The following is a 24,377-nucleotide window of genomic DNA, read 5'->3' on the forward strand; positions in this document are numbered from 1 at the left end:
GATAATTCCTATTGATCCACTCCCTCCACATCCCCTCCATTAGCGGACGATATTTGTGCATTCACACTCTTAACAGCGGGGTGGGGGCCTTCGAGAGGAGGACTGCCCCCCCCCTTGGCTGAGTGACATATGAGGAGGCAGGCACTGTCTGGGTCGGGGGTCAGGGTGGCAAATAATGCCCGCAGGCTGTCAGGGATACACCCAGAACAACTTGAAACGCCCATCTGGACTGTTGGCCTTTGGTCAGTCATGGTGCGTTCGTCTACTGTCTGGCTCAGTGTCAGGCTGTCCACTTCAGTCGGTGATGTGAGGACGCCACCCGCACAGAGAAAGGGACCCGTCCGGCCATGCCCTCCAGCCTCCACTGATCACACACATATGTCCGCATATTGGACAGTATACTGTATGCTGCTGCAGGAAACCTGACACAGACAAGCCGATTGCGTTCATGTGAAATAAGTTTCACAATAGCAGCCAGTGGGCGGGTATATAAAAAAAATGGTCATGCAAAGCCACACCTTCTCATTTTACTTCACCACATGGCTAATATACAGTAATTCTAAATAAAGTCATTAAAACAGAAGCAATATGTTACACTAGTCTCACCAGGTCCTTAAAAAAAATTCTGTCATATTAGAGGATCGAACTGACGAGTGATTGTACTGTAGGTCTCAAACAGTTTGTGAAATATGTGACATTTATGTCACCAACCTCCATCGTCGTTTGTCTTTCGGCTTAAGACATTTTTTTTGTTTTTTTTACGGCGCGCTAGTAACAGTGGTTGGCTTATTTTTACACACCAGCATGACAGAAAATTGTTACTTTAAAGCATTGCGATTACTAAAGGTTTCGTGATGCCGACAGTTTGACCCCGGAACAGGTTATTTCTAGTTCTATTATTTCCTATGGGAGAAACTGCTTTCAATCTCAACACATTGTTTGACTTTTGAGGTTCCATATTTATACTTGCGCTCCCTCCAATCCATGTTGACCCGGCCATGCTGTAACATGACCCTGTTTATGAGTCCAAAATAGAGCGATTCATGAAAAATTCATGCTGTGGGTATAAAAGAGGCGACCAAACAGAGTCTAAATTAAATGCTGACGTTTATACTGTACATATTTGAGCTTGATAAGCACTTTCACATGAAAGCGCTTGTGGTCTGTGGATGACCGCCCCGCTGCTTAAGTTGACATTAGACTCACTTGTCTTGTAAATTATGATATGCTCGGCTGCAGGCGCTTGTAGCTTAATCAGTGTTGATCAAAATGTTCCAGGTATTTTATTTTTAGGGCTGAAATATTTTCCATTTGATAGATAACACATGCCTTGGGGGCGGGCTACCAAATGTTGCATCTCTTCAGTGCCTGCGTACGGCAGTGGCTTTAGAGAGATGACGTACTTTTAGTGCCCAGTCAGGTCGTTTAGGTCAGGGGTGTCCAAACTTTTCCCACCGAGGGCCAGATAGTGAAAAATGACAGGATGCAAGGGCTACTTTGATGTTTTGTAAAGATATGCTCAGATGTTGTCTATATTTCAAGGAAAAAACTGCATCTCAGCTTTGTGATATACCTGTAGGTGAAAAAGCCTATTATTAGATAGATAGATAGATAGATAGATAGATAGAAAGATAGATAGATCTCCAAAAATCATAATGAAGTCATCATAAACAATCAAGGCAAGATAAGAAAAGAAAAATAGGAAACTAGAATAAGAATAAATATATAAATAAATAATACGGAACAGTTCACTTCCAATTTATAGTGAAATAATACATAATAATAATACATCATAATAATTATTCCTGATACGATAATAATCCAGTCCTGTGTGTGTTTTTATATTCTTTTTATATTAGGACCAACTTTGCTCTTTTTTCCCCATTTTTGCTGTTGTTAATTTTTGATAACTTTCCAAATTGTTTTTCTTCAATAATCGTGGCAAATTGTCTTCTTGACTTTGACTTTATTCTCAGAATATTTTGTCTTTATTTTCATAATATCACACATATCTGTTTTTCTTTTTGCTACTAAAATTGCATTATTTATATTATGACATTCTGTTAAAATGACGATTTTTTTCACTTTTTTTTCTTTTTTTTTTTTTTTAAGATTTCTTGTTAAATTATATTTTTAGAATGTGCAGCGGGCCAATAAAAAAACAGTTGCGGGCCGCAAATGTCCCCCAGGCTGCACTTTGGACACCCCTGGTTTAGTTAGTTGACCACGGGAACTGAGGAAAAAAAGCAATTTTTTTTGGTGCAGATCTAGATAAAGGTATACTTCAAATCATTTATTTTCACTTGTTGCTGTTATTGTCCACTTGTATTAGGCAGGGCAGTGATCTACGAGATCCAGCAGATGGAGCTGTAGTGGGAAAAGCTTCCAATTTGTGGTCTTAGTAATTTGCAATAATGCCAGCTGCGGGACTGGAGTGGAAGATTGTGTTTGGGATTGTTTAGCCTTGGTGGAGGTCTGCACTCCTTTTAGTACCTATGTTGTGTCCAGCCAGTTAGTGTAATTGTGTGTTTGTGTGTGTGTGTGTGTCCTCACCACAGTTGGAGAGTCTCAGTCGAGACAGCAGGTTGCGTGCTCCTCCGTCCTCAATGCAGCGCAGCTCCTGAGTGTCTGCTTCTTCTCCCAGCCACAGCTTGATCCACATGTTCTCACAGGAGCAGTGCAGAGGGTTTCCTGTCAGAATCCTGCACGCACACACGCACGCACACACACTTATTGCCGACAGTCAAGGACAGTGAGAACCGGAGCAACAGTAGACTAGAAAGTTTTGTTTCTGTGCAGGTTAAACAGGGAGAGACCACAGCTCATATCAATTGGAAAATAAGCCTTGCGTTTATCAGTGAAGTGAATAGCCTAAATCAGGGGTGTCCATACTTTTTCCAATGAGGGCCACATCGTAAAAAATGAAAGGATGCAAGGGCCACTGATATATTGTAAATATGCTAAGAAGTTATGTATATTTCAAGAAAAAACTGCATCTCAGCTTTGCGATAGAGGTGAAAAAGCCTATTATCAGTATCACCTTCACTCTTGGCTCCTTTTGCTATTGTTTTTTTTAATTTTCCAAAGAGCTCGTACATGTTACCCCACCCACGGGCTCGGCAATTTTGGGGAAATGTTTTGGCCGTGGCCAGCACATAGAGGAAGTCGGGTATCAGGAGATGCACGTGTGTGGTACTTATGGAGCAAGTGATACGTGACGACCACGTGCTTGCCGCTCGCCCTCCGTTGGTAGCTTTTAGATCGTGACTGCGGCGTGCGACTCGTGCGTGCTAGGTGTGTTTCATGTAAGGTTGTCATAAGTTTCACTCACTGGGGACGTACCGAGGCTGGCATCGTTTAAAAGGTAATCAATCAATTGCATCGATACTAGGAAATAAAGCATTGGATTTAAGCACCGCAGGCTTTAAGGATGTGATTTTTTTTTCTCACTTTTAATGATAAAGACGTTAAAGTTACTCAATTCAGTCTGCCTGTCTGTGACGTCATCGCCAGCAGACAAGTCGTCCTTTCTCGTTCCATAAATATTGGAAATGTTTTTTCTGCCAATATCGCTGTATCATGATATGATCCTAGGCAAATTATCGCCACAAAATCGTATCACAAGTTCCTCTGCGATACCCACTCTTACTGTACATCCTCTATCAACAAATCTGTGAGTCAACTCACAGGTAAGAGATGTTGAGGTGTCTGAATATCGTCCAGGAGAGCGACGACAGGTTGTTATCTTTCAGATTCCTGTGGAACAAATGTTTGAATTATTCATTGCATTCAACTAAAGTACATAACACATTGTTTTTCTTTAAATTGCGTTTAATCTTAACCTTAACATTCTCAAAATGTTTTAACCAATAAAACAACAAAAACATTCATCAAGCAGCACATATTTAAAATCGACCAAAACAACCATTTCAAGTATTGACTAATGGGTTCTGTACTTACAGATACTGCAGTTTGATGTTGTTTTGAAAGGCCAGCTTGGAAACGTACATCAGCCTGCTGTTGGACACCGTTCTGACGACAAACAATAAAACATCATCATCAACAGCATACCAAACAAACCACAACGTCGTAGTTATCACATTCGTACATTAACGCATTGGCGGGTCGAAGAACAAAAGTGGGCCGCGGATGCATTCTAGGTCGGTCGCAGACAACTAATCAAAAGTTACATTACAATATCTAATACACAACCAATGTCTGACTCGTTTTTAAATGTATTTTGCAGTCAAATTTAGCAATATTTTAGTCATCTTCCTCGTTGGTATACAGTCGTCCCTTGCCACTTAGAATTCAAATTTCATGGCTTTCACGTCAATATATTAATGAATAAATTACGCTGTTTTCTGGTTGAATACCGCCTATTATTAGTCCAAAAACTATGCATATTGAAGCAAATTTTACATATTTTTCTGACCTAATTAAGCATTTTTGGCAAAATGAACTAGAGTACATGTATAAGGCATTCAGAAGAGACATTCAAAGACGCTGTGAATGATATGTCGTATTCTGCATTGGTCATTAAGTGTCAGTAATGTTTGGTGAGACACACAAACGCCAGACTCGGTCACGGGAACAACAGGCAGAACAACAACAGCTGTTTTGGCGATCAAGTCTGGCGCTTGCATGTCTCACCAAATATTACAGTAACATTACTGACGCCGAGTGACCAGTGTAGATTACTACATATCATCGCAACGTCTTTGAATGCGTCTTCTGAATGCCTTACATTTGTATGTTAGTAAATTTTGCCATTTTTGTGCTTGAAAATGCTCGATTTAAGGAAAAATGTCCAAAAATGTCTTTAAATATGCATATTATTTGATGAACTCATTCAATACCAAGGACATATTTAGACATTTATTTCAACCCGAAAGCTCACTCTCAAAGACCTATTTATACGTCTCTTACGTTTTTTGTGCAAGAGGCAAAAAGAGGCGATGACGCAACCGCAGTCTAAAAGAAGTCACTTTTCAAGCAGTTGTAAGCCAAGGCGCCAAGGTGGAATAAGTGCATTTGATAAGAGCTCGGCATGGATCTTTTGCACGTATTTACACACTCAACAGCATGGACGACGTGGAAGAGCATGGAGGAGTGTAGCCTGCAGAAGGTTATGCATTGTCAGGGAAACTTTAACGCATGCAAAAGCGTACACACACACTGATTAGTTCCAAATGTGAAAATTGTAAATAATGAATGCTGTTATATTTGCAAATTAATTGTTATTTTGATGTAAAACAACCCTTTTTGTTGCGGTATAGTTGTTTAGATATTTGAGTTGTCACAAAAGCAAAAACATTTGTGTCAAAGTGAAAGTGAAACTCGCCTATGTTCTACAGCTGATTGATTACTAAAGAAGGGAAAAAGGTAGAAACAAACTTTTTTTTCTGATGAAAGATGAGAGTCCAATCTTTCTTTTGGTAGGTTCCATATTTATATAGCCATACAGCACAATGTTCTGTGTGCCCTTAAAAATCAGTCAAAATCACCTAAAATGGCTGGTACTGAAGGGGTTGAATTTTGAAAAGTTCATAACAGGCCTTACCCAACCATGAAACAGCATGATTTATTGATTTAAAATAAGCCAAGAAATTTTAGGCATACGGCAGTTGATCACTTGGATTTCTTGGATCTGGAATATATTGTGAGTTGCATGAGGCATTTATTAAGCTTATTGTCAGTCTTAGCATCAGTCTTAGCAAACAATGACACACTAAGACATCTTTTTCAAAATTTGATGTTGTCAGGCAACAAGGCACTCATCGCATCATTTAATATTATCCATCCATCTATTTTCCTCCGCTGATCCAGGTCCGGTCGCAGGGGCAGCAGTCTCAGTAGGGAAGCCCAGACTTCCTGGTCCCCGGCCACCTCTTCCAGTTCCACCGGGAGGACACCAAGGCGTTCCCAGGTCAGCTGTGAGACATAATCCTGCCAGCATTTCCCCGGGGCCTTCTCCCGGCTGGACATGCTCAGAACACCGCAGGGGGGCATCCGGGAGGCATCCGGACTAGACGCCCGAGCCACCTCAACTGGCTCCTCTCGATGTGAAGGAGCACACTCTTTAATGTCATTACTATCATTATTATTTTTAATTAGTATCGAACCCCTGACACGTGTAACATCGACCTCTCGACGAGTTTCTTGCGTACACCTTGTGGTCCATGGGCCACACTTTCAGAAACACTGCTTTAGATTAAGATGAAAAAGATAAAATAATAATAATTTACTATTGCCTGGACAGACTTGTGTCTATATCATTGGTGGGCAAACTATGGCCCGGGGGCCACAGCCGGCCCGCCAAGCATTTGAATGCGGCCCGCCAGTTGCTTCCAAAGTAATTCAATCTTTAAGATACAAGGTTGGCAACATGACTTGCTAGTAGTCAGTCAATCTGAGACAACCTTTTGATGGTTTAAGTAGCTTTTCACATGAAGCCGTCCAGACAACTACCTCACGCACGGTGCCAAACAAACACAAGTAAAAAATGCGTGTCACACAACGTAACCTACCCACTGCACAGTCTGTGAAGTAAAAAAAGAGGGACCTTTACATACTTAATAGTTAATGTTTTAGCGTTCATACAGTAGTTCATATTGTACTGTATAGCACATCCTTTATTCATGTACATTCCGTGTGTATTATTTAGTAAAAACAGCCTGTCAAATTTAATTTTGTCATTTGATATGGTCTGATTTTAAAGTGCTCCTGAAAAAAGGGACACAAGCACACACAAGATTGTATGACACTATAATTCAGGTGGACTAAGGGTAAAATAGAGTACATGTATCAAATATATAGTCTCGCCCCCCCCCCCCCCCCCCCCCCTCCCCCGGCCAATTTTGTTATCTCAATGCGGCCCGCGAGTCAAACAGTCTGACCACCCCTGGTCTATATGAAAAAAAACTTCAATACATGAAATATGAAATCAAGTCATAAAAATGTTACATAAAAATTCACACGTCAATAATAAAAACAAATTTGAAGTAAATAATTATTTAGCGTATTAGTGCATCAATCAAGCTGCGGTAGGAGACTCACAGGTTTCTGAGGTTCTTGTAGTAGTGCAGGTCTTTGTCATTGATGGAGGAGAAGCTGCTCTGGTTGGCGATGTAGCTGTCAGAAGATACCAGATGCATGTGTCAGACGGCTCATTTGTTAAACCGAGCGGCAAGCAAAGAAAAAACATTCCGGAGCGACACAAAGCAGCACTGATAAAGCCCTGTAATTACCACTCACAGTATATAAAAAATGAACCTTGCAAGGACCGACTGATATGCACCCCTGATCAACATTTTAAGACCAGTTGAAAAATTGCAAGAATTAGCATTTTGCAATGTTGGACCTTAAGGAGGTTGTAAGTAGAGCTTCAAAATGCAAGATGAAGAAACGGGAGTGAAACAACAAAACATTTTACGGAAGCAATTTATTGCAAAAAAGCATTGAAGTGAAATAGGCTGTTCATTGAAAGTTTAAGACCACAGACTTTAAAAGACAAAATCTTGGCAAAAATGTGGATTCAATGTCATTTTCTGTCAGGTATTGACATTGTCATGATCTCGTGACGTCAAAGGCAAAAAAGGTTTCTCTCTTTGAACGCGGTCGGATTGTTGAGCTGCATGAGCAAGGACTGTCACAGCGCGCCATTGCTGCTGAGGTTGGACGCAGCAAGACCGTCATTTCTAACTTTTTCAAAGATCCTGAAGGTTGCAGGAAAAAAAAAAAGTCAAGTGGTAGACCCAAATAAATGTCACTAGCCCTGAGCCGGAGGATCCGATGGGCTGTCCATCAAGACACGGGACCTTCCAAATGAAGGTTGTTACTGGTGCCAAGTGCAGTCCAGTAACCATCAGATAAGCATCTGTGAGAGAAGGCTTTTAAGAAAGAAAAAAACATCTTCAAAGGCCTCGTCTCCTTCAACGCCACAAAATTTCCCGTTTGGGATTCACACGAGCGCATCAAACATGGGACATTGAAAGGTGAAATAAAGTTTTATTCTCTGATGAGAAAAAAATTAACCTTGACTGTCCTGATGGCTTCCAACGTTACTGGCATGACAAGGAGATCCCACCTGAGATGTTTTCCACACGGCACAGTGGAGGGGGCGCCATCGTGATCTGGGGTGCTTTTTCCTTCAGTGGAACAAGGGAGCTTCAGGTTGTGCAGGGGCGTCGAACGGCAGCTGACTATGTGGAGATGTTGCAGGGGTCCATCACTGATGACAGAAGGCCCTCGTCTGTGTGGTAATGACTGGCTTTTTCACAACAGGACAACGCTGCACTTCACAAAGAACTTCTTCCAGAGGAATAACCTCACTCTTTTGGACCATCCTGCGTGTTCCCCTGATCTAAATCCAACTGAGAACATTTGGAGATGGATGGCAAGGGAAGTTTATAAAAATGGACATCAGTTCCAGACAGCGGATGCCCTCCGTGAAGCCATCTTCTCCACCTGGAGCAACATTCTCACTAGCCTCCTGGAAACACTGGCATCAAGTATGCCCAAACCCATTTTTGATGTGATTAACAAGAATGGTGCAGCTACTCATTACTGGGTCCTTTTTTTTTTTTTTTTTAACATTTTATGTTTATTTTAGGGGGTTTCTGTTTTTTTTTTTAAGCTACTTTTGATCAGCAGATGAATATCCTATTTCCCTTTAATGCTTTTTTGCAAGTAATTGCTTACGCAGAACTTTTTTTGTCACACTCCTATTTCTTCTTTTTGCATTTTGAAGCTCTGCTTCAAACCTCCTGAAGATCCCGCAGTGCAAAATGTAAATTCTTGGAATTTTTCAGCTGGATGCGTGGACCGTTTGTGTCAAAGGGTTAATGGAGGACAGTAGTGATATTTTCACTACACTTAAGGTTCAAAAGCTATGCCATTCTGAAAGGATCAATGTTAGCAACAATGTAAATAAGTCTTCTTGTCCATTTGAATTAATCACTCCATGTGGCTGTCTACATTGAGAAAACAATAACCAGTTCTGATCAGATTTGCTGATGTTAGTCTTACATAAGACACTCTATAAATGCACGTATGTCTGCTTTCACAATCACTACAGACGACCACAGCGTATCCCAGTACTCAACGACACAGGCTGATGTGTGGAGTTGTAATATAGTGTAATATATAATATAATATGCAATCGTATAAAAGTTAAAAAGTCCACTCGGGCAACGTATTGAAACGCTCCAATTAATGCCTCTACTCAATTCACTGCACAAAACAAAAGCAAATAACTTCAGTTAGCACCGGGCCAAAAAAAACATTGGCAGTAATTGTATGTATTTTTTATTAAAATGACAGTAGCTGCATTTGAAGCATCACCAGCAGCTTTATCTACCTCTGCGTGCACTTTAAAATCCCTGTCGGGCTACTCGTGTCTGTTATACACTTGCAGTCCTGTTCTTTACAATCAGCTCCTCAGCGCTATTAATGCTGACTGAGCAGTTTGCTCCTTACCGCTATTACAACAATGGCTCTGTTGCTGCTGTATTGTGCAACATACAAATGACCATGTTTTCATTGTCACTTTCTAATGCACTCCAAATCATTATTAAAGTAAAAAATGAAGTTGTATTAATTATTAAGTTGTGTATATATACTGTATATAAGTAAGTACATGCAGGGTGCATGTGTACCTAATATTGGGATGTCAAGGGTGTTTTTGCTGATTGTAAGACTTGTGGCATGCTTCCATAGCTTCTAAGACTTCAGTGTGTGTGTGCATGCCTTATGATGACAGCTAATACAGTTTATTTTCGATGCAGCTTCATGGTCAGTGTTACCTGTCGTGCATTTTAACCCCCGATACAAATAATAAGACTTTCTGTCCCGAGGTCCTTCCAAGGGAACTAATGATTCCCATTACCCCCAGCTGATAGTTTTTGTGGACGTGTAATGATATCAAGAGTCCTAAAACATCTTAGGTTGTTTTTGTTTTGTAGTAAAGCACTTTGGAATCCTGCACAGCCATGACTAATTTGTGTGTTTTCTTCAAGCAAAGCACTCAGGATGCTTTTCAGCAGATTGCTTGCTCATTTAAAACAAGAAGGTGGGTGGGGTGTGGGTGTGTGTGTGGGTGGGGGGGGTGACCAAGGACCCTCCAAGGCCACAGATAAAAATTGGTGTTCAAAAGGAAAACGAAGTGACCATCAACAAGGCTGTGTGTTCTTCTGCCAAGTAAGATATGGCAGCCATGATATGTTTTAAGCTTTTTCTGATTTGAGAAAAAGCTTTACCACCTTTTTTCCCCCCACATTAAGACATGTTGTTGTCATATCATTTTGACTAGCACCCAAAAAGGAGCAACAACATTGACACCAGCTGAGAAAATCACTTGCAAAATTGATTTTTCTCCGCTTGTGTGCTTCATAAATAGACAATCACGGTCATAGTGTCTGTGTGCGTGTCATATTTGGACAATGCTGTGTGCACACATACACACTGCCTTTGTCCATTTATCACAATCAGGCTTTTTAAATGAGATTTCAGAACAAATATGTGCTCTGAAGGAGGACAGACTGTTATGCAATACGTGTCAGAACGTCAAAATGTATTAATTACAGAAATGTTGATATTTTGGGCTTGTTGTGGATGGATGAGTTGTGGTTATCAGCTGCAGACATCAGCTGACAAGCAGAGGAGAGGTGACGAATGATTTTGATGAATATTGGTATAAGAATGCGGGGTGGGGGGGGGGCGAAGCAATACTGCTGGTGCTGGTTTTGGCGGGGTGAACACACTCACATGTCGGTGATGTTCTCCATCTCCGCCTCGCTCTGCAGGATGGGGAAAGCGTTGATGCCCCTCTCCGGGTCCACGCAGGAGATCCTGGTGCTGCTGCAGGTGCATGAGGACGGGCATGCCTCGGCGGACAACCACGGGTCCCCGGAGCCCGTCGACATCCCCACCATCACCACCCAGCAGCTCCACCAGCAGTAAGTCCGCCACGGTCCGGACGACCCTCTTCTCGACCTCACCCTCCCCGACGACGGAGACTCAACCCCGCCGCCACCGGCTCTCAGTGCGCTCATGTTGGGTGCAAATCTCAGCCAAGGCGCGCCGAGCAGCCACCGCTGCTTGAGTCCAGGGTAACGGCTGCCAATCAAGGAAGAAGGTACAGGGTGGATAAGACGAAACAAATCCTTGAGAAGGGGGTGTACAGGAGGCTTGACAGGACTGAGAAGGTGTGTGTGGGGGGGAGAAAACAATTGGAATGTCCTGTTTGTTCTTCTTCCAGCTTCCTGTGAAATCCTCCACCAGCAGGAGAAATCACAATGTCACACTGAGTGGATGGTGCCAAGCCTCTCTCTCTTTTCCCTCTTTCTCTATAGCTCTCTCTCTCTCTCCCTCTCTTTTTTTCTCTCTCTCTCCCCTGATTGGATGGATGGTGGATCCAGAGAGCTGCTCACGTCCTGCTCTTTGCGGTCCAGTTCGCAGGTGAGCCTGCTCGCAGCAATGAGGTGTATGTGTGTGTGTGTGTGTGTGTCGTACCCGGGTGGGCATGCACGCTGGTACTGAAGAGGTTAACATTTCTCAGCACTTGTGTTGTGAAGCTGGAATGTCCTTGTCAGAAAGACACACGGAGGAGGACGTGGAGGGAGGGTTGCATTAGAGCTGGGTTCTCCAAACTGAAGTTCAGGAAACTCGTTAAAATGCAGTGTTTTCTCTTCATATGTGCTCTTTTTTCTCATCTAAATCCAGATGTTTTTTTTCCATTTCTGCTGGGGCTTTTTTCCCCAAACTATTTCAACTTTCTTGTAAAATTTCTTTTCGTTATTATGTCTTTATTCCCATAATATTTTGGCTTTATTCTCGGAACATTGTAACTTTTTTCGCAACCTTATAACCTAAAAATTACAACTTTATTCGTTGTTTTCTTTGCTTGTAATATTACGACTTTAAAAAAATAACATATTTTTCTTTAATATTTCAACTTTATGCTACTAAAATGGCATTATATTTCCTCATAATATTATCAGTTTATTCTCGTAAAATTTAGACTTTTTTCTTGTTAGAATATGCCTTTTTTCCCTGAGTATTTCAACTTTATTCTCACAAAATTACAGATGTTTTTTTTCCATTTCTGCTGGGTTTTTTTTTCCCAACTATTTCAACTTTCTTGCAAAATTTATTTTCGTTATTATGTCTTTATTCCCATAATATTTTGGCTTTTTTTTTCGGAACGTTGTAACTTTTTCCGCAAACTGATTTTTAAAAAATTACAACTTTATTTGTTGTTTTGTTTGTCATAATATCACGGGTTCAGAAAAATAACATATTTTTTCTCTAATATTGCAACTTTGTTTTCTCTTAATATGTTGACTTTATTCAAAAAAAAAATACAGCTGTTTTTTCCATTTCTGCTGTTTTTTTTAATGTTCCAACTATCTTGTAAATTTTGTTCTTGTAGTTATGACTTTTTGACTTTATTCTCAGAACAGTATGACTTTTCCACAACCAAATTTTTCAAAAATGACAACTTAATTCATTATTTTGTTTGTTTAAAAAAGTAACGTCTTTCTTTAATATTTCAACTTTATGCTACTAAATGACATTATTTTCCCTCATGATATTACATTACTCCCGTAAAATTATGACTTTGTCTTGTTAGGTTTTTGTGAGGTTGTTTGACTTTTTTTCTTGTAAAATTACAGCATTTTTTCAGATTTTTGCTCTTGGTTTTCTGTAGGCCAATAAAAACAGCTGTGGGCTGCAAATTGCCCCCAGGCCGCACTTAGGACACCTCTGATTTATACTATATGTTACAGTGCAGACCACTAAGGCGAGAATGTTGTTAAAAATGCTCCTTTAGCTAGCAGACTACTTCAAAATCTCAGTTCAGAAATGAAAATAAATCACCTAATCAGCACCTGTATCCAGATACTCACCAAAAGCAGACCTTCCAACACGTATGCATTTATTTTTGTATTGGGCACACATGTTACCTTTAGATACGCTACGTACACTTCGCTGCTCTCCAAGTACGCATTTTGTTGCAGTTTCAGTTCCGAGTTCAGCCTCTGAAACTTGGATAAAGCTCCTGTGTCGAGGCACCACATACGCTACACTGGCTCGCTAAACCCTTGTGTAGCACTCGACACGTTACACGTCCAAAAACAAATCTGACTTTGTGGACTGCGAAGGCTGTGATCGGTCGGCTTGTAGAACATTATTTCCTGTGAGTACACGACTCGTTCAGAGGGCGCACAGCCCACGTCCGAAGGCCTTCTCATCCGACGTTTGCAAGAAAAATGACTGTTGATTACAAGGACACTTCCCTTCTCTCTTTCATTACCATTGTTTGCTCGCGACATAGGAACCTGACTCGCTAAATTAGTCGACAAGAGTTGTGGTTACTCAAAGAGTTGACATCACAGCATTCGCTCATTTTATATGATATAAATATATATATATGTAAAATAATATAAAATATTATTTATATCATATTACATATGAAAGCGGGGCCGCACAGTGGCCGAGTGGTTAGCATGTTGGCCACACAGTCAGGAGATCGGGAAGACCTGGGCATCTCTGTGTGGCGTTTGCATGATCTCCCCGTGCACGCGTGCGTGGGTTTTCTTCGGGAAGTCCGGAGAAAAATATGCATGTTAGGTTAACCGGCGACTCTAAATTGTCCGTAAGTATGAATGTGAGTGTGAATGATTGCACTACATGTGCAATTGACTGGCGACCAGTCCAGATTGTACCCCGCCTCTTGCCCGAAGTCAGCTGGGATAGGCTCCAGCATACCCCCGCAACCCTAATGAGGATAATTTTGAAATGAAATCTAACCAAAAAAACAGCAAAAATGCAAAAATAGAGCAAAAGGTGTATTAGAAATGTAACAACAAAAAAGGTGAAATATTGATACAAATAACTACATTTTGCCACAATGAACAAACGCTACAGTTTAGAAATGCTACTGTACATTTTTGCCACATAAAGCATGATAGTTTGCCACCAAATGCTATTTTGGTACATTTATGTGACATTTGTCCACAATAAGCACCGCTTTGTTATAAACTGTCTTTTTTTTGTGCTTAAAACGCTATATTCTGTACCCTTTTTTCCATTTTGTTTTCCGTTTGCCGCAGATCCTGCTCGAGTAAGCTGACTCAGCTTCAAGTTGTCACTGACTCAATGACGTGAGTGAGCAGCCATCAAGTGTTTAACATCCATGTACAGCCTCATTATGACCGTTTTCTTTTTTTTTTTGCTTCCAATCCTTCAGAGTAGAGCTGAATCAATAAGCAGCATGTTTCACCTTGCATGTGACAGCGAATGACATCACACGTCCGCACGGCTCCTCCTACTGTAGCATGACGTTTGTGGTGACGCACAGGCACTGCCGCTGAACACAGGAGCGTAATTATGGAGTGTGTGTATGTGTGCCACACACACACACACACTGGCTCTGTGGCCCTAATTAAAAGGCTGTCACAACAGAATATTCCAACTAATTGTCTCCTTCCTGTAGACAAGTGACGGCTGTTCCATGCTTTTAATGAATTATGCCGTTTTGTTGCTAATGCAACTGCTAATGTGCTCATGACAACATGTTACGTTTAGTCTGCCCTTAAATGCCTACAAGGCCCAGCTACAGATGATGATGGATAGATACATACATTATATTTAAGGACTGCTTGTTTGCAATAATTCATGCAAGTCATCAAACGCTGTGGTCAGTCTGTGGTCCACTTAACACTACTTCCCTTCTGATGGCTTGCGCCATTATAGTTCAAGTCTGCTGTATGTATAACACATTTGAATGGCTGCTTGTCCAGAAGTGTCCTGTGATTGGCCGGTGACCAGTCCAGGGTGGACCAAAAGTCAAGGATCGACTTTCTCCTCACCTGTGACCCCACTGAGGCCAAGCGCTGTAGAAAATAGGTCAATGTAATTTAATAATGAAGATAATTATATGGCAGGTGCTGAACTTTTTTTTTTTTTTATTAAAGGATAAAAAAATCCAAAGCTACATGTCCCTGTGTGAAAAATGATTGCCTCATAAACATAATACCTGGTTAGTTCACCCTTAGCAGCAACAATTGCAATCGAGTGTTTGCCATAACTTGTAATGAGTCTCTTACAGCGCTGTAGAGGAATTTTGGTCCACTCATCTTTGCAGGATTGTTGTCATTCAGCCACATCGGAGGGTTCTCCAGCACAAAGCGCCTTTTTAAGGTCATGCCACAGCATCTCAATAGGATTCAGGTCAGGACTTTGACCAGGCCACTCCAAAGTCTTCATTTTGTTTTTCTTCAGCCATTCAGAGGTGGACTTGCTGGTGTGTTTTGGATCATTGTCCTGCTGCAGAACCCAAGTTGGTTTTAGCTTGAGGTCACCAACAGATGGCCGGACATTGTCCTTCAGGATTTTTTGGTAGTCAGCAGAATTCATGGTTTCATTTATCACAGCAAGTCTTCCAGGTCCTGAAGCAGCGAAACAGCCCCAGACCATGACACTACCACCACCATATTTTACTCTTGGTTTGATGTTCTTTTTCTGAAATGCGGCGTTACTTTTATGCCAGATATAATGGGACACACACCTTCGGAAAAGTTCAACTTTTGTCTTGTCAGACCACAGAGTATTTTCCCAAAGGTCTTGGGGATAATCAAAATGTTTTCTGGCAAAATTGAGACGAGCCTTAATGTTCTTTTTGTTCAGCAGTGGTTCAGCAGGCCGTTTTTGCCCAGTGTCATTCTTATGGTGCAGTCATGAACACTGACCTTAACTGAGGCAAGTGAGGCCTGCAGTTCTTTGGATGTTGTTGTGGGGTCTTTTGTGACCTCTTGGATGAGTCGTCGCTGCGCTCTTGGGGTCATTTTGGTTGGCCGGCCACTCCTGAGAAGGTTCATCACTGTTCCATGGTTTCGCTATTTGTGGATAATGGCTCTTACTGTTTTTCTCTGGAGTCCCAAAGCTTTAGAAATGGCTTTATAACCTTTTCCACACTGATAGATCTCAATTAACGTCACTTAAGTTATGTTTTAACAGGGCAGGCAATCACTTTTTCACACAGGGCCATGTAAGTTTGGATTTTTTTATCCCTTAATAATAAAACGATTTAAACTGTATTTTGTGTTCAGTTGTGTTGTCATTGACTAATATTTACATTTGTTTGATGATCTGAAACATTAAAGTGTGACGAAAAAAAAAGAAATCAGGAAGGGGGCAACATGTATATAAATTGACAACAATTTTTTGTTTAATAATTCAATCACAATCAGCTGCTAACAGTAATTGCCGCTCTTAAGAGGAAAAACGGCAATTATTACAATTAACATCAGGTGATTGGGATTTAAATTAAGCAAAGAAAAACAACACAAGTTTAAAAAAAATCTAGAATACACACATACGTGTACGTATGTGTGATGTTTATACATAAGTGTGTATGTGTATATACTGTGTATATACAGTATATACTTTATAAAAACAAAAGTACATTTCTACTTTTTTTTAATCAACTGTTATTTAATTTTTGCCTCTTGAGCGTCTACTATTCCATTTAATTATAAAAAACAACGTAATGCAAATACATAACGATACTCACGTGAACTCACATGAACCTACCTTGACCAGTTCCTGCGTATAAGAGAAGTTAGGCAACGCTGCCCTCTAGTGTTACCAACTTAGATTGCTCCTGAATCTAATTTCTACCCCAGTGTGTACGTGTGTTTGCGTGCACCTCTGCCCATCCAGCTCATTAAACAGTGTTCAGTGGAAGAAAAGTGGGGTGGAGCCATTATGGGAAGAGGCACATACAGGTGAGCCTTAAAAGCTTGGTGAGGCCCTCCCCCCTCGTGCTGCAACTTGAGCAGGAAGATGATGGAGAGGAGGTAGGAAGTTTCCAAGCTTTTGAATTGGTTTAGTTTACGTTTGTCCGAATCATCTTTGTTAGCAGAGAGAAGATATAGATTATTTATCACTCCATCTTCCAGATACTATGCATGTTATTGTTAATGCATCCACTAGTTTTCATCATTTCACAGAGAAAACTGACGGCAAAAATATGCTTGCTTTGTGTAAAACGTTTGAAATGCTTGACGCACTTTATTATTACAACCTGTCTTTCAGCCTGGGTTGCCATAGTGATTGCGGCCTGCGTGCTGAACTTCCATGGGGCCATTGGGCTGCTGGCGCTCTCCTTGGCGGCGCTCTTCTTGCTGTGGGATTGGATGACGGGGCGCTATGGTGACTGGGCGTGGGAGGAGCTTCTTGTCAGAGAGCACGTCAGCAGACACTGGTTCAGGATCAGATGGTGAGGAACGGACATCATTTTCGGCTGTTTTTTTTTACTGTCCCACAGCAATATTTTAAAAATACAATTTTACAAGAAATCTAAAAAAAAAAAAAAAAAAAGCAAAAATGATGGAAAAATCAGCCGTCATTTGACAAGATGAGAATAACAAGAAAAAGTTGTAATTTTACGAGAATAACATTGTAATATTATGGGGAGAAATAACATCATTTTAGTAGCATAAATTTGGAATATAAGAAAAGATGTACTATGACAAGCAAAACAATGAATTTAAACTTTTCATATAATATAAATAAATATATAATGTAAAATATTTTAGTAGCACTTTTTTAAAGTCATAATATTATAAGAAACAAACAAAATGTTTAATTTTTGGAAAATTAGGTTGAGGAAAAAAGGTCTACTATTATGGGAATAAAGTCATAATATTACTTATATATAGCTTAAATATACACTGCTCAAAAAAATGAGAGGAACACTTAGAAAACACATCAGATCTAAACTGGGGGAAAAATGATCTTGAATATCTTTCCTGATAATAAGTGGGTGATGTATTAGTAACAAAATGATGCCACATCATTTGATAGAAATGAAAATGATCACCCTATAGAGGGGGGAAATCAAAGACACCCCAAAAATGAAAGTGAAAAAATGATGCAGCACACTGGTCCATTTTGCCAAAATGTCATTGTAGCAGCTCAAAATGATTCTCAGTAGTTTGTGTGGCCCCCACGTGCTTGTACGCATGCCTGACAACGTCGGGGCATGCTCCTAATGAGACTACGGATGCTGTCCTGGGGGATCTCCTCCCAGATCTGGACCAGGGCATCAATAAGCTCCTGGACAGTCTGAGGAGCAACCTGGCGGCGCCGGATGGACCTAAACATAATGTCCCAGAGGTGTTCTATTGGGTTTAGGTCAGGTGAACGTGGGGGCCAGTCAATGGTATCAATTCCTTCATCCTCCAGGAACTACCTGCATACACTAGCCACATGAGGTCGGGCATTGTCGTGGACCAGGAGGAACCCAGGTCCCACTGCACCAGCGTAGGATTTGACAATGGGTCCAAGGATTTCATCCAGATACCTAATAGCAGTCAGGGTGCCATTATCTAACCTGTAGAGGTCTGTGCGTCCTTCCAGGGATATGCCTCCCCAGACCATCACTGACCCACCACCAAACCGGTCATGCTGAATGATGTTGCAGGCAGCATAACGTTCTCCACGGCATCTCCAGACCCTTTCACGTCTGTCGCATGTGCTCAGGTTGAACTTGCTCTCATCAGTGAAGAGCACAGGGCACCAGTGGTGTAGTTGCCAATTCTGGTGGTTTATGGCAAATGCCAATCGAGCTCTACGGTGCTGGGCAGTGAGCACAGGGCCCACTACAGGACGTCGGGCCCTCAGGCCACCCTCATGGAGCCTGTTTCTGATTGTTTGGTCAGAAACATTCACACCAGTGGCCTGCTGGAGGTCATTTTGTAGGGCTCTGGCAGTGCTCATCCTGTTCCTCCTTGCACAAAGGAGCAGATACCGATCCTGCTGAGGGTTGAAGGACCTTCCACGGCCCTGTCCAGCTCTCCTGGAGTAACTACCTGTCTCCTGGAATCTCCTCCATGCGTCCAGGTACCGCAGTGATGCCCTGGTCCAGATCTGGGAGGAGATCCCCCAGGACACCATCCGTAGTCTCATTAGGAGCATGCCCCTGTTCTTTTAAACCACTATTCGTAAGCTGGTGGTGGTGTTTATGGTTTAAAAATAGGTCATTTTCAGCTATTTGCATACAGTCTCTTATAAGATATACGGGCTTGAAAGAGGAGTATCTGAGTAACTTCTAATGTCTCCTTCATATGTGTTTTGTGGACTTGGGCTAAAGTTTGTCTTTGGAGTGTTCATGAAAGATCTCGCTTGGACTAAAAGCACTGGACTGGCTCGGCAAACACGTGGATGTAACACACACACACACACACACACACCCCATCCACAAAGTGGTCCCTTGTGTCACATAATCCATGTTAATGGTGTCAAAAGGCCAGCTAACTAATTACAAAGTCCTGTATCATCATGTCATGTACAACCAGAGATAAAGCCAGAACAACAAAAGCACCCACCTCCACCAAGGCTTTTATGCGGATCACCTGAGTCTATGAGTGAACAACTACATTTTACAGTACGTGTTTAATTGCTCAAAGGAGGCAAAGATGAAGAACATCGTTTTCATCTATGAGACTGTTGATAGACAAATAATCAATATACTGTCTGCACTTCTTCAAACAGCCTTGGTGTTGGTTTTGACAGTTATGATGATATGAACCCTGCCAAGCAAAAGTGCCCTCGGAACAATAATTTTAGACATCAACTACGTTTAAAAAAAAAAAAAATACACACAATGTGTAGTCTAGCAGTGTGCTGAGTACATGTCATGTTTTCTATGCATGGTTTCTAGATTCTGCTCCCCATCATGGCGGCCAAACCCGCGGAGGGCTTAATACGGAAGTGGATGCAGATCGGCACGCCTGTTTTAACTGTACACTAGTTGGTTTACATGCCCATGCTCTCCACCGTGATTACGTTTAAAAACTACAAATAAACTTGATTCTTGGTTTGGTAAATTAATTTAAAATTGGTAGTGGATGAGGTAAGTGACCGAGTCCATATGAGGCTTGAGGGAAATGAGTAATCATTTCATGAAGATTAATAAACATTCATGTTTTAGATCCCGCTCTGTCCTTGTGCGTGCATAATTCATTTGCACTTTGGATGCGGAGTGGTGTAGCGCTCCGCAATGCTCTGTGTGCCGCGGGAGCTGACGGTGCACTGACCGCTTGTGACTGACTGCTTTTGGAGCAGGGCGGAGCTCTCGGCAGCACCCGCTGCTGCTCGGTGAGAACAGAAACTGCAGAAGAATACGTGCTTTCATTTTTAAGTCTCCAAATACCAGAAAAGTCTCCAACGACGCCAGGAACAGTCAGTAGATTTGAAATAAGATGCCAAGCGGGTTTGGATAGTCGCCAGATTTAGCGAGAAAGTTGCCAAGTTGGCAATAATGGATGCACATGCATTAGTTACACAATTTTTAAAAAATGTTTTTTATTATTTACCGCCTTTAACACAATTTTTGCTTTTATTTTAAAAATATTTTATGTATTTTTCATATTTAGCTGCTGCCCCCACAACCCGATCTCGGATAAGCGGTAGAAGATGGATGGATGGATGGATGGAAAAATTAAGGAACTTTTCATGGGTGCGTCCGTTTACCATTTGCATTTTTCAGAAAGAAATGTTTTTGTTTCTTGTAAACGGAATATCTGTTGTTGCATATGTCTAATTTGATTTTAAGTGTGTTTAGAAATAAAGCAAATACATAATTTTAAATAAAATACAAATAAAAATTGTATTTTAAATAAAATTAAAAGGTACATTTAAATAAAATAATCAGTCTGAAGAGACTGTCACGAGTGTCTCTTGGCCTTTCTTGGGATTTTTTGTGGACAATTTGAAAATGAAGCTTACATGCCTACGTAGGTGCATGATTAACTCATCCCAAATGTCCTCCATGCAGATTTTCATGTCCTATTCAGATGTTGGAGCTCGTTTTATCTTCAGGGAAATTTACCAGGACCGCTTCTTCATCTTCAAGGTATGTTCATGTTTATTATACATGTGATTGATGAGGTAAAAATGTATTCCTTATGTTTGTATGCTCTCTCCAAGTAATGCCGGTACTGTACTTATTTTTCTGAGCGCCGTCATCTCCATGCGCTACCACCTGGGCTTCATGCAGTTGCTGGTTTGTAAGGTAATGAAGTGGAGGCAAGAGAAATGCAAACACATCCATCATAAATCACTTCATAAAGAACTAAAGTGTTTCACCACGGACACCAAGGAAATGTTACTACGCTTTGCAATTGCACTCTTGTTCAGCTTCCTGTTGTTTCTTTTTGTCCTCAGATTGGAGTCATAATGCCGGTTGCCATGGGAACATCTCCAGCTGAATCAATGGCTGCAGGTGGAAATACGTTCTTGGGCCAGATGTGGCGGCATGACAATAAGCAACAACAGAGAGCACGAAAAATCCAAGACTTGACACAAACGTTAATAATCACATCAAATCAACATTTCTTTTTCTATCAGGCACAAACTCCTCGTTTGATGCGACCGCACGTCAGTGAGCTCACGCTCTCCGAGATCCACGCTGTACCAACGAGAGGCTTGGCCAGCATTTCTGGCACCATTTTAGCAGTCTTCATCTCCTTTGGGGTGAGGAAGATGATGGGATACATGCATGTGGGATGTGTTTTTTATATTAGTGTTATTAGCTTTTGAAATGTCATTATTACTGTATTATTATCATCTGCATCGCTCGTCCACTACACTGAACCAACAAGCCAAATAGTTGTGGTTTGCTCATGGAGCTGACGCCACCAGCCCAACCCGGACCAAGTGCCACAAAAGTAGGGGTAATGGGGTAGCCAAAGTGCGGCTCAGGGGCCATCTGCAGCCCGTGGCTCATTTGTCATGGCATCACTGCAGAAACAAAGTAAAATGATAAAAACAGCACAAAAAGGCACAATGAGAAACCAACAATCAACCGGGGGGTAGATCTTGTGCAGGTTCACAGCCGAGACCAGGGATCTTGGTCTCAGAAACCTTGGTAACCACCGCTCTAGCGTGACTTCACTTTTTCTTTCTTAAGGTGGAAGAAAAACACTTGTTGACTGTGTCGTTGATGTCAGCTCCTGCCTCGCTCCATAATCTCCATAATATTCTAACCTTGAAACCAAGACTCCCCCCACCCTGAAAGCAAGTCATGCTGTCAGAATCAAAGGGTAAGAAAAGACAACATTTCCAATTGAAGTGACGCACGGGTTCATGGCTGCTGTGTCCCCCAGAGGAAGTACTAACCTGCTGGAGCAACGTCTTTTCTTGTGAGAGCTACTTTTTCCAAAAGGAAATGAATATGCTTGTTTTACCAGAACATGAACACAATGCTGGTGTCCACAACTCACATGTTGTATTTCAGAATGCATTTCTTTCTACTGTTCTCTCATTATTAACTGAAAACCTGAATGAAAAGCAGGCTTGCGGGCGCCTCATGTGGTCGTGGGGGGGGCTACCTCGTGTCCGCGGGCACCACGTTGGTGACCCCTGTGCTGGAGGCTTGTGCTGCAGTTGTAATATTAGAAAAGCACATGTACTTTTCATCACGTAAACACTAGGGATGTCACAAAACACCAAACTCACGAGACAAGAAGATGCACAATTTTGGCTCCGCCAGATACCAGACGAGAGATTTTAACATTCATTTTACCAACAATGTACAAAGTACAATGAAAAAATAGAACTGACAAAGTACACTTTTTTATTTAAACGCGCCACAAAAAATGCAGGTGCGTTTTGTAATGTTTATTGTCCCATAAATTGACACTAAACGTTATTGTCAACATTTTTTGAGACCAAAGAAACCAGTAACGTTCCAATAATATGTAATAATAAATAATAATGTGTCATAATAATGCAGTCTTTCATTTAATATGTCATCTTTCACCCTGTAAAGTTGCGAAAGTGGTGTTTGTGACATGTATTTTCTCGCAGGCAATCCGTACTGTCTGTCAAACGTTTGCAGCATTTCTTGAAATGCTGGCTTTTCATCTGTATTAAAGAGCAACGTTTCTTTTCTGGGAAGGCACACAATTTAGGGCTGTTCCGTTTGTATTTACTTTGCAGACCAAACATCTCAGTGAGTGTTGACTGTCACAATGAAAGCTCTGCATCTCGATGTGTAATTTTTTTCCCAGATGGGAAAACTGGGTCCCCGTGACCCTAAAAAGGAGAAGCAGTATAGAAAATGGATGGATGGGAAAACTGGGTCGGGTGGATATGTTGGAGGTGGGCAAGGTCGTTTTGTTGCCCTTTATGTTGCTTCCACTTTTTAATAAGTTCAGCACACCGGCTCGTTCGTGTTATGGGCTCATTAATGCTCATTAATAATATTCTCATCCTGCCCAGGAAGTGCAACAAAATGGATAACAGAGAAGCATATTAAAGAGTCAAATTGCATGCTTTGTTAAATTATATCTTTAGAATGTGCCGCAGGTCAATAAAAAAAAAAACAGCTGCGGGCCGCACTTTGGACACCCCTGCATTAACCAAACAAAAGCAATCACGACAAGCTTGAACACAGCCTACAACAAGTCTTGAGAAAAGCACACTGAAGCAAAATCATCAATTGATGTCATGGTTATATGGCAAGAAAAGGCCAAATCAAGTACTGTACAGAAAAATAGCCTCCCAGCTATGATGATTTTAGCCTTTTCAACATTTTTTCTCTAAAGTGCAGCTCAAATCACATGTGGTGTGGACTGTTAATGTTTTTTTTTTTTTCTTGCAGCGTCAATGGCTCCAAAATCACCTCTCCACTCGGGGCATGCGATCTGTGATTGCAGCCTGCGTTTCCTGTTTCTTGACAGCTTGTGTCACAGGTCATGCATACTTTACTTATTCAGTTCTATGTTAGTCCACTTAAGCATAATTCATCGCTAATTGCTTTTTCGCCCATAAAACGCTTATCTTATATCTTTTGTATATAAAGATCTTTTTAGAATTCTGATTGGGAAGAGAAATGTACTGCTGGGTATGCACCAGCACTTCCTCCAAGAGGATTTTTAATCATCCTATTCAGAACACATTTGCATGAATATTCACACGCATATGTCATATTAATTGGTGGCACAAAGCATTTAGATGGGAATAAAAGCGGGAATTCTTCTCCTTTCTGTCCATTTCTGTCTTTTTCTTGTGTTTTCTTTCTTTTCTTGGGAGAATGAACAGAATAAGAATTTCATTGCGTAGTTTTACTGTTTGAGATGGTCTGGATTGGCGTTTTCTAGGGGTGTCCAAACTTTTTCCAGTGAGGGCCATTTAAGGAAAAATGAAAGGATGCAAGGGCCACTTTGTTATTTTGTAAAGCACCATGTGCAGACATGCTGTGACTTATATATATTTTAAAAACTGCATCTCAGCTTTGTGATATAGTATGAACTTTGGTCTTTTAACCCTCATTTTTGCTGATTTTTTTAATTATGACATTT

General features: G+C 41.2%; 2 protein-coding genes across 12 annotated transcripts in view; one reads left to right on the plus strand and one right to left on the minus strand.

The window, feature by feature from the left end:
* The window catches only part of ntrk2a (neurotrophic tyrosine kinase, receptor, type 2a), a 109,793-nt gene extending 98,300 nt beyond the window's left edge, over positions 1–11,493 (minus strand). For 5 of the 6 annotated variants that reach the window (XR_008570135.1, XM_054774699.1, XM_054774697.1 and 2 more), the window contains exons 1-5: positions 10,768–11,492; positions 7,060–7,134; positions 3,961–4,032; positions 3,688–3,756; positions 2,554–2,702 (exon numbers count right to left, since the gene is read on the minus strand). Coding sequence is in view for 5 of the 6 variants with exons in the window: in XM_054774699.1 (XP_054630674.1) it covers positions 2,554–2,702; positions 3,688–3,756; positions 3,961–4,032; positions 7,060–7,134; positions 10,768–11,054 (652 nt within the window). In the remaining variant the exon portion in view is untranslated. Of the gene's footprint in view, positions 1–2,553; positions 2,703–3,687; positions 3,757–3,960; positions 4,033–7,059; positions 7,135–10,767 lie in introns of all 6 variants that reach the window. The other variant, XM_054774698.1, reaches the window with a different exon arrangement.
* Positions 1–24,377, plus strand: part of LOC129180330 (solute carrier family 28 member 3-like) — a 39,058-nt gene extending 14,681 nt beyond the window's left edge. For 2 of the 6 annotated variants that reach the window (XR_008570137.1, XR_008570139.1), the window contains exons 3-12: positions 5,830–5,929; positions 10,806–11,137; positions 11,261–11,460; positions 14,118–14,168; positions 14,255–17,287; positions 20,448–20,530; positions 20,849–20,926; positions 21,001–21,085; positions 21,238–21,546; positions 23,678–24,377. Coding sequence is in view for 1 of the 6 variants with exons in the window: in XM_054774703.1 (XP_054630678.1) it covers positions 20,868–20,926; positions 21,001–21,085; positions 21,238–21,546; positions 23,678–23,803 (579 nt within the window). In the remaining 5 variants the exon portion in view is untranslated. Of the gene's footprint in view, positions 1–5,829; positions 5,930–10,805; positions 11,138–11,260; positions 11,461–14,117; positions 14,169–14,254; positions 17,288–19,929; positions 20,531–20,848; positions 20,927–21,000; positions 21,086–21,237; positions 21,547–23,677 lie in introns of those variants that run through there. The other 4 variants (XR_008570140.1, XR_008570138.1, XR_008570141.1 and 1 more) reach the window with 4 other exon arrangements.

Source organism: Dunckerocampus dactyliophorus, chromosome 4 (assembly GCF_027744805.1).
Source record: "Dunckerocampus dactyliophorus isolate RoL2022-P2 chromosome 4, RoL_Ddac_1.1, whole genome shotgun sequence".
Taxonomy (NCBI): Eukaryota; Metazoa; Chordata; class Actinopteri; order Syngnathiformes; family Syngnathidae; genus Dunckerocampus; species Dunckerocampus dactyliophorus.